General features: G+C 39.0%; 1 protein-coding gene across 1 annotated transcript in view; it reads left to right on the top strand.

The window, feature by feature from the left end:
- Positions 1–411: 411 nt before the first annotated feature.
- The window catches only part of SUGCT (succinyl-CoA:glutarate-CoA transferase), a 313226-nt gene continuing 303611 nt past the window's right edge, over positions 412–10026 (top strand). The window contains exons 1-5 of the mRNA XM_084207991.1: positions 412–643; positions 4091–4142; positions 4239–4312; positions 6449–6534; positions 7306–7356. Coding sequence (XP_084064117.1) covers positions 481–643; positions 4091–4142; positions 4239–4312; positions 6449–6534; positions 7306–7356 — 426 coding nt within the window. The 5' untranslated portion in view covers positions 412–480. The remainder of the gene's footprint in view (positions 644–4090; positions 4143–4238; positions 4313–6448; positions 6535–7305; positions 7357–10026) is intronic.

The following is a 10026-nucleotide window of genomic DNA, read 5'->3' as shown; positions in this document are numbered from 1 at the left end:
CCTTCAGTGACGGCGAAATGAGGGGAAGGATCTCCCTCGTGCCGCTGAGCGCATCCAGTGCGGCTGCCGGCCTCGGTAAGCGCGGAAAACCCTTCGGGGCGCTCGTGGGAGGGTTTCTACTTTTATTCCACCTTGGCAATATCGTATGTCACGAGCTGGAATGTTGTATGCACGCCGAGCTGGAAGTACAAATTTCCAGCCGTTAAACAGCGGAATTCCCGCCGCGAACATCTGCAGGACGCCTCCCTGCTTTAAGAAGTCCAGGCGGGAGTGCTTCCCGGGAGGGGAGCGGCGCACCGTCCCGCCGTGCCGCGGAGGGGGCAGCCAGCCGGGAGCGGCGCCGGGCTCGGGGCCGCCCTCTCTCCCGCCCGCGCGTGCGCCCGTCCCGGGAGAAGCGAGGCTGTCCCGGGAGCGGCACGGGAAGGGGGCGGCGGCGGCGGCGCCTGCGCCGAGCGCTCGCTGCTGTCTCGAGTGGCGGGGATGCTGCGCGCCGGGCTGGGAAGGAGCCGATGTTGCGGGGGGCTCTGGAGGAGCCCCTGTCCCGAAGCTGCCGGCGGCAGGGCCAGAGTCCGGAGCGCTGCCTCTGCCTCCCCTGCCCCGGGCAGCGGCGGCGGGGCGCGGAGCGGAGGCGCTCCCCCGGCAGGTACCGAGCCGTGCCGCACTCTCCTCCTCCTCCTCTGCCTCCCCTCTCCCGCCGCGTGTGACCCCGCCGGGCTCTCAGTCGGTGCCGCTGGGGCGGGGGTCGGAGCCGCTTCTCTGGGGGCGGGCGCCAAACACCTGCGGGAGGCTCCTGCGAGGGGCGCCGGGGGGGTCCCTGCGCTGAGCGCAGCCCCGGGGCAGCCTCGGGCGCGGACTTGGCCCCAGGACGCGCCGCTTGTGACACGGAGCGTGTCGGCTCTCCTGGCAGCCCCGGCTAATGGCACACCGTGTTCCAGGCCCGATCTTTTTGTAAGGTTACCAAAGTCTAACTGCCTGCAGTTGTGCTTTTAAATTGTTTGAGAAATGAAATGAAATAAACCAAAGCTGCAACAAATTGATCGTTCTCTGGCTTCAAGTTTCTCTGTTATTAAATAACAGAAAAATAGTAACAATAGCGTTGCTGGCACTAGAATCGGAGGAAGTTTGCGGTTCTGCCTCCTACTATGAACATCCCAAGTGTGTTCCAGGCTGGAGCTTACCCACTGATTGTGAATTAGTCCACGGTGGTGATGGACTTGATTATAACTTACTGCACAGATAAAGTGAAAAAATGCTGATCGTGCAGCGGTCATGTGCTCTGGAATTTAAAGTAATTGGAATGGAATCTTAATTTGCATTGTTGCAAAAATTAATTCTCTCTTCAGGTGCCCTCTTCTGTCACAAGTGTAAAGGAAATATTTTTGGAATATGACGCAAGAATTGATTTCTGTTCTATGGAACGGTCTCTCTGTTGGTTGCTTATTTGTATTGTTAGGCTCGGCCAACCTCGGAACAAGCTATTGAGCTTACCTAAGAAGTGTAAATCGTACTGAGAGTGAGCGGGTCTATTTAGTCTTAATGGAAGTGATTTATGAAAGATACATATGATAGTCTAATTCACAATAAATTCAAGCATCATGGCAATGAAGAGTTACACAGAGGATATAGTTAGAGCTGGGAGAGTGATCAAGTTACTGGTATAAATAAAAGCAAAAATGCAAGAGAAAATGTGAGTTTGCATTTTAGAAAATTAAGATTTGAGTCAGAATTCTAACAAAAACTAACTTTGGTTATGTGCCTGCTTAGGAAGCTAGTGGTGAAAGTGAAAACTCAGGAGATGTTTCTAGTTAATGCTGATAAATTCTGATCTCTTGTGATTCTTTATTATGTGGTTTTGTTTCTTTTTGTTCCTACAATAGATAATACTTCCTTATTCAGGATTCATGTACCAGAACTGCTGACGTCAAAAGGCTTTCTACTGCAGTTACTTCAGCAAATTAGTGTCACACTGCATATATGATCTAGCTCATATATAATTTTTTTTGTGAACATCTGTGTTCTTCTATTCTGAAGAGACTAACAGGTCTGTTCCTCAGTTTTCAAAAGAAAACTTTTGATCTCTCATCTTTCTTATATTTCTTCATCTTCATGGATATCTGTTATTTACTGTCATTAAAAAAAATAAATTACAATGGTCTGTTTTTCTTCAGAGCAACAGTTGTGCTCTCCTATTCTGTTCCAGCTATGGAAGAGTCCTAGCCCCTGAATGGAGTGTTAGATGATGCCATAATGTTAATGATATGATAGTTAGTAAGGGTTCATCAGTTTTAGTTATGCATAAATACATATTTACAGCCTAATCTTAACATTTTACTGACTTTTTTGAGAAATATCTTTGTGGATTCCTACAACTTGACTGCAGATAGAGAACCTGTTGGATCTGAAAGTTGCATTTGTTCTGGTAGTGTGTCTGTGAGTAGCCCTAAATATTGGCTCAGGATGAGAAGAGGGGAGCTATTGAAGTGCAGCTCTAAAAGGTGTGGAAATAATAGAGGAAGGTAGATCTTTTTAAACTGAAATAACAGCTTTTTAATTTTTGGGGAGCTTCAGTAAAGCTTTTTCCTTTTTTTTTTTTGGAAAAAAGCATAGAGTTTTTGTGGAAAAAATTGTGCATCCAGCTTGATAAAATTGAAGTTATACTGGAGAGTCGGTGGTGTTTACCTAGCACAGCTGTTTTCCAATGTCCAGAACCCATGGAGGTGTGGAGCACTGAAGAGGAGTAGCAACCTGAGATTTTCCTAAAGTCTTTGAAAGTGCTAAACACATGGCCATTCCTAGATGTACATGTTTTCAACATGCTGCTCAGTCTGCATATTGTATTAAAGAACAAAACCTGTTAAATGGAAATCTCCCTGGAGTAAGTGGTAATAGTGGAGGACAATTTCTTAAAGATGAGCGATGGGATGCAAGTGTTCTCCTTGAGGGCAGTACAGTTAATGAAAATATTTTAGCAGAAACTTTGAATTTCTACTGCTGCTTCTCTGTAGCTTTCTTTTCTCTCTCTCGATATAAATCTTCTTCCCATACGTAGGAACAAGAGTTATGAGGGTGACTGAATGGTGGTTCAGGTCTAATGGGGGGAATGTGGAGCAGGTGATACAGGCATGCGCTGCTGCATGATATTGGAGATCACCACACTGCCCTGCAGGCTTTGGATGAATGTGCTTTGCTTGATTCCCACCCCCTCACCCCACAACACGTTTTACATCTTTCTCTTACCAGGACAAGCACCAAAAAGAGATGCTTGCCACAAACTGGTATGTATCACTTCAGTGGTGTTGCTGGCCAGGTGCTTTTGTTTTGTGTGTGATGTGAGACCACCCTCCCAACAGTAACTGAATGACCATCCTCACAGGGTGATGGAGTGTTTGTGTCCCGAGCCTTCAATTAAAGACTGAGGGAGAAGAAGATAACCTAATGCCACCAAAGAAAATTACTTGCTGTGTCTATGATGTTTATTGCCATTACTGTTGTTTATTAGACCTGATCAGATTGGAAAGGGTGAGGGAAAGGAAGAAAGCATTGTGATTTCTTAATAATTATCTTACATATGCAGCTGCCATTGAAAGTGTTTCCTTGGCTCATGTATTCTGCCTTAAGTTGTGTAGAGGGAATATTCTTTTTGTGCTTGTGTGATGCAAGTGGATAGGTCTACACAGGTGAGGATTCACACTTTGTGAATTCTGCTATGCTTCCTATTGATCTGATACCCTTATTTTTAGCTTATGTCATTCTGATGTTGCATACTGAAATGCTGTTGTCGTATCTTTCTTCAGATTAGCCTTTAAAAGCTGTTTGAGTGTTTGTGGAAGGCGCATAGACAGTATTGCTATGAAGTAGCTTTATTGTAGACTTGCTAGGGAGTTAGAATGGGTTATGAAATGTCATACATACAAAGTTTTCCAACTTTGAAAGGCTTTACTAATGTAGTATGCACCTAATAACCAGCTTGTTCAGAAAGCTTTATTATCATTTATCGGGGAAGGGAGATGAGGGAGAATGATGAGTGGTCTAAGAACAATGTGTTTGGTTTTTTTTGAGATTGAAGTCACTGTTTTTTGTTTCTTGTCAGGTGCTAGTAATGTTAAGCCATTGGATGGTGTGAAAATTCTTGATTTAACAAGGTTTGTGTTTTGTCTGTCATTTGTAACAGTGTGTCTAAATGCAAATATTCTGTTTGGAAAAACTAAGAAAACAAATTTTTTTTTTTCATATTGAAGGGTTCTTGCAGGACCATTTGCCACAATGAATTTGGGAGATCTAGGGGCTGAAGTTATTAAAGTGGAAAGACCAGGTAAGAGTTTTATTAGTTTATTTTAGATATAATAAGAACTGGATTTTAAGTGTGTATGTATATATAATATAAGGACATTGGATAATTAACTTCTAATTAAATTTAGTGTATTTTTTAGCTTAACACAATGGTCTTCTTCTTCCACTCAGCATGTATGCTTCTTCTCCAAAGAGTTTCTATGGACTGGGTAATGGAAAAAAAATGCTTCATTCTTATGGCATAGGCACACTTTTTAGTTTGGAAGACCATATAAGAAGAATAACAAATTGCATGGCATTTGGGTCTTTTTTGGAAATAGTCCTCTTACCTGGCTCAAAGTTTTATGTATCATTGTGATGCATTTGAGGTGTGTAATTATGCCATAGCAGCTACACGTTGTGTAATGTACTTTTTCCTTTAAATTTCCATGCTTTAATTTTCTCTCTTTTGGTATTACTAGTCTTGAAACTAGTTGGTGAAAATAGTTGAGAAACTGAACAACATTACACTCCCTATAATTTATAACGTAACAGTTTATAGTAATTTATAACGTAAATTGAGATACTAAAAATACTACATTATCTATATTTTATTTGTAATAGGAAATATTGAATGTTTGGACATTTAATGAAACAATGAATGTTTGACAAAGGTTTTGCCACATCGATCTGTAGGTCATCCTTATTACTGACCATTGTTATAAAGGTTTTTACTTTTGTGACCAGGCAAAGGTACATCAATTTTGTACTATCAGATTAGACCAACACTGGTGGCATTCCAAACATCTAGGCAGTAGGAACAGAGCAATGTCAACAATTAAGTATGAAGTAATGATTTTGGAGCTTTGCATTTTTTTGTGATCAAAGAAAAAGGGCAGCTTCAGAATTCTAAATTTCAAACATTTTAGAAGGTGAGTAATCCTCTCTTTCTGTGAGAGGATGTCTACTTTCACTGGAGTATTAATCCAAAAGAACAGTAGCCCCACTAGTGTTCTACAGGGAAAATATTACTGAAATCTTTTGCTTTGAATCACTTAAAGTACACAGAGAAGAGATTGCCCCTGCCCTCCTAAGCATCCTGTTTGAACCAAAATAGTCTTTTGAGATAATAAACAGTGGAAATGTTGATAAGCAATTTATATGTTTGCATAACTTCTGCCACTGTAGATCTCAAATGGTTTTAGACTTTTGTGTTACTACAGTGTATAGCATGATTGTGACAGTGGCTATGTAATATGCCACCTAAGGTTCTTCAGCTTGTTTCTGTATCTGGGCTTCTGTATCAGCCTTCCCTGCTGACTCACTAAGGAGAGTTTTCAGTTATGTGAAGTTAACAAGTAGATGAAGTCTAGATATTGAAATAGATACAGGCATGCACATGCTTGCTAACAGTCTGGACAGTGATTCTATCTGAAGTTGAATTTAGCTTTAATTCTATTTTAAATAGATTTCTAGTCTTCATGATGTTTAAGAAAGGTTAATTGGAAATTAAGCATAAATGATACATTAATATCAGTGTCTGCAGCACATTTAAGGCAGGATTTCTGAAAGAGCTGGAGGTGGGGCCCTGCACCAGCTATAGCAAGCACTTCTTTGAGTTGGCGTGGTGCAGCATGCAACTTAATCAGTTGTTGTCTGTCAGTGGTATCTTGATGTTATATCTGGAGTGTTTCAGGAATAGATTACTGACCAGATGAACTGGGTGACTTGGTGCAGGCAAGACACTCTACTAAATTCTTCAGGAATGACTAAAAGGAATGGCATTGTAGCTCTATATTAAGTTAAAACAAACTGCCAAAAAACTCCAATTCCCCTTTCTCCAGGCTCCCCAAGAAAACAACCAAAACACCAACCCACAAGTGAAAAACAACCAAAAAACCTGCAAATACACTAATGGTCTGTGGCTGTATTAGTATTTTCAAGACTAAATGGAATCCTAACACTAGCAAAAACTTTCTTCACTTTGCTTAATTGCATTCACTTTTAGGTGTTTTTTTGATATAAATATCATAAAATAAATATGTTAAACTAATATTTGTCCTGCCTGCTAGATGAAGCTTAGGTGGCTTTAATGTGATATTGGAGAAAAGCTTTTTATTCTTATCTGTTGGTTGTGTGATATTTGGCAATTATGAATATGTGATGGTATTTCTTTCAGGAGCTGGTGATGACACGAGAGCCTGGGGCCCGCCTTTTGCTGGGACAGAAAGTGTTTATTTTCTCAGTGTCAATAGAAATAAAAAGGTAAATGGGGTGTGGAACAGAACACGAGCCTATGTTTTCTGTAATTATAACTGAATATATAACACTTCTTAGTTTGATTCTTAGCATATATAATGGAGCAATACTTACATTGACCTAATGTTATGATGAATAAATTTCAGGAGAAAATCTGTAGGTTTTTAGAACAACAAAGGTTGCAAATCTCTGGTATTGTGCTGCGGGCAGTTGAGGCAAAATAAAAATGCAAGAGGGCTCCTGATGGTCTTCAGTTGCTGGTGCTAATTAACTGAAAATGAAACCTGCTGCAAGCAAGGGGTATTTTATTTGAGTGATCATTTTTTTCAGGTGCATCAGCTTGGTTGCCCTGTGTCAGCTGGCAGGAAGAGTGCTGCCATTATACCATGGTGAGGGTGGCTAAATCTAGCTTTTGAAACTTAACATGAAGTTTCATGACATATCTGAATTGTTTAATGGCTTGTTACCATTGATACAAATCTTTCTGGTGTCCCCCTGTGTACTTGCAGTAGTGGGTCCTGTGTAAATATATAGTGAACAGGGTGCCCATCTGTCAGACTGGTTTTGGTGCTTGTCTCATTCATTAATCATTAATTGTTTTGCTGAGAGAATTTTTTTTTTTTTTTGCAGAAGGAGATGGGCTATGTGTTAAAATTTATTTATCCAGATTAGCAATAGTGTTCAATTTGACTGTTGGTTATGTTTAGAATAGACTGATAATACCTTTCACATATTTTTTCCACATAAATTATTCTTCTATTTATTTTTTATTCCCAGAGTATAGCCATCAACATGAAGGATTCAAAAGGAGTGCAGCTTATCAAAGAGGTAGGTTTTAATAGCATGTGAGGTGTCCTTATTTCGTATTGTTGTGATCCTAAGTGATTCACAAGTTACACTAAGTAATAAGGACAAAACTCTGCATTTCAGTTATTAATTTGATAATTAAAAAAATCTGTGTATGCAGTAAATTTTGTAAATTACAGCATATACTTCTGTACTCTGTGCTTTTGGACTCAATGTTCAGTGTAACTTGTGATGACTTTAGATTTACATGGCGACATGAAAATGTCATCAAAATCTTCAGATGAAATATTGTGAGGAAATGGTCTAATAGCCTATTCCTTTCCTGTTGCTGCTGCTGTACTAGTGCTATCTTGCTGTACTACTGCAGTAGAACAATTCAAGATGGACTGATCAGATGAAGTCAGTGAGCAGTTAGGAGGAGATGCTGTGCTCCAGTAAATGCAGTTTTTTGAATGTTACAGTGTACAGTTGCTGTACATCTTCCTGAAAAACATTGTCCTGTAGGTGAAACTTAGTATTTGTTTCTTTCTCAGTATTTGACTTCAACATCTTTTAAGGTGATCCATTTCTCTATCTAAAAATAATAAAAACATCAAATCTCACATTTTCTCAGACTTGAGTTTTGTCATCCCTTTATTTATTATTTGTTGAAAAATGCAAGATCTGCTACTTGCTAGTGCTGTGTTTTAAGCCCTGCAGTATTAGCAGCTGACTTCTGTTACTGCTTGTTTCAGTATCAGTTCCAATCCCTTTTTCCAGTGTCACTATGTGTCATGCAGTAAGTGGAATTTGTCTGGTAGTATTTTTTGTTGGGAATATTGCATAAAATGGAAATAGATTAAGTTTTCTGATGATTTGATTTGTTAGCTATGCAAAGGTACTTCATACAGGAATACTCTGGAGATTATATATAGATATAATTCTACAGTGCCTTCTCTTTTTGCAGAACAGAGGCATTTATTGTTAATTTGTTATGGAACTGTATGTTTAACTTCTAAAAAATTTGGAAGCAGAAATTTTAATTTGGAAAAATTTTGCGGGGTATAACACAGACATCTTTTTGGATAAACTAGTCATATTCTAATTAAGTGCTGTAAAAATTTTTCCTCTCATGGAACAAGATTAATTTATTATTTGACCTTTAAAAATGGTGAAAGAGAAACTACTCAGAGTGTCCACTGATTCCACATGTGTGGGCTGAAGGTGTTTGAAGAGTTAAAGACAGCTGGGCCTATGAGTCAAAATGAGGTGGAGGAAAAAGTGGCATCATCTGTTAAATATTTACCACACTAACTGTAAAAATGAGGAGACTGCCTGTGACAAAGTAATTTCTTATATTTTCTATCCTTTTAAAAAGTTGCTTTAATAACCACTATAGCTTTCTGTTCCTTAAATCAATGCCATCCCTATCTGTGATACAGCAACATTGAAAAACTGATGGAGCTCTGTTTGTCACACTACTTGTGGAGTTGTTCATCCTTCTGCTTAATTTCGAACGATACATTTTGAAAGCATTTGGTGCAGAGGTCTTGACATTCCATTATTCATCTCAAATGAAACTTCTGTTTGGAGTTTGTCAAAAAGTATGTGTAAAGGGAAGTTATTTGTAACAGGCTTTTGTTTTCAGTTGTCATCTGCTATCATCAGGACAGATGTGTATAGAACTGGGCATTGTTCAGCATTGTATTTGTTACTATGGCAAGAAGTGTCCATGTCTTTAAAGTAGCTCATGAAAAGTATAAATTGAAGTTTGTGACACTGCTTATTAATACATAAATATGAGTTGTATTACCAGTGTAAAAGCTACAAAGAAATGTAATAAGGTTATAATTTTTTTACCTTTATTAAGCAAGGTATCATGGTTAGAAGAGGTTTTATTTCCCACATATATTTTGTATAGTTGGAAGAGGGCAATTCTCAATTTAGAATCATGTTAGAAAAACAGGAGTAGAGAGTCTTCAGGTATATGACAAAAACACAGACTTGACAATTAGTCAGTAATATCAAGTGAGCTGAAGAAATCTATTAATCAAGAGTCCTGGCTGCTTTTCATCCTTTGGCACAACACTACAAAATATTTTTTCAAGGATCTATTCTTTTACAAATGATTAGTTGATTTCCACAAAATTATTCCTGTGACTAATTTTTTTTTCTATGTCACTTGTAGCCCTTTCTTCCCTTCTAGTGTTTTTGGCTGGCTGTTAATTTGCATTCCAAATATTTGTTTGTCTTCCTGAATAAAAATTATTTTTTTGTCTTCTGTGATTGTATATGTGCCAGTCCCATGCTCTGATATCTTTTTGTAGTATCTCTTTAGAACATTATTTATTGGTTATTGTCAGAAACTCATTTTAAGAACCTTGAGTATACTTCTCTCCTGTGAATTATTTCGCCTTAGCTAATGAACTTTTAAATTTTTTTATTCATTAAGAACTTGGGACTTTAATTGGCTGGGAGCCAATGGCACTTCTTCTCTTCCACTATTTTTAGTTAAACGGTCAATGCGTACCATGCATTGTTCTCTTACTTGATAAAGCAAGCTACTCACATACATATGGATGTATTTGTTTATAGGTATGTGTTATGCAGATTCTTCTCTGTGGAGTTCTTGTAAAAACCAAAGCACACAAAACACAAAAAAATCCCCAAACAAACTACAAACCAAAAAAACACCAACCAAAACTTCCAAAA

This window comes from Fringilla coelebs (genome assembly GCF_963513975.1).
Source record: "Fringilla coelebs genome assembly, chromosome: 1".
NCBI classification, from domain to species: Eukaryota; Metazoa; Chordata; class Aves; order Passeriformes; family Fringillidae; genus Fringilla; species Fringilla coelebs.
Note: the sequence above shows the minus strand (reverse complement) of the source record. Positions and strands in the feature narration are given on the sequence as shown.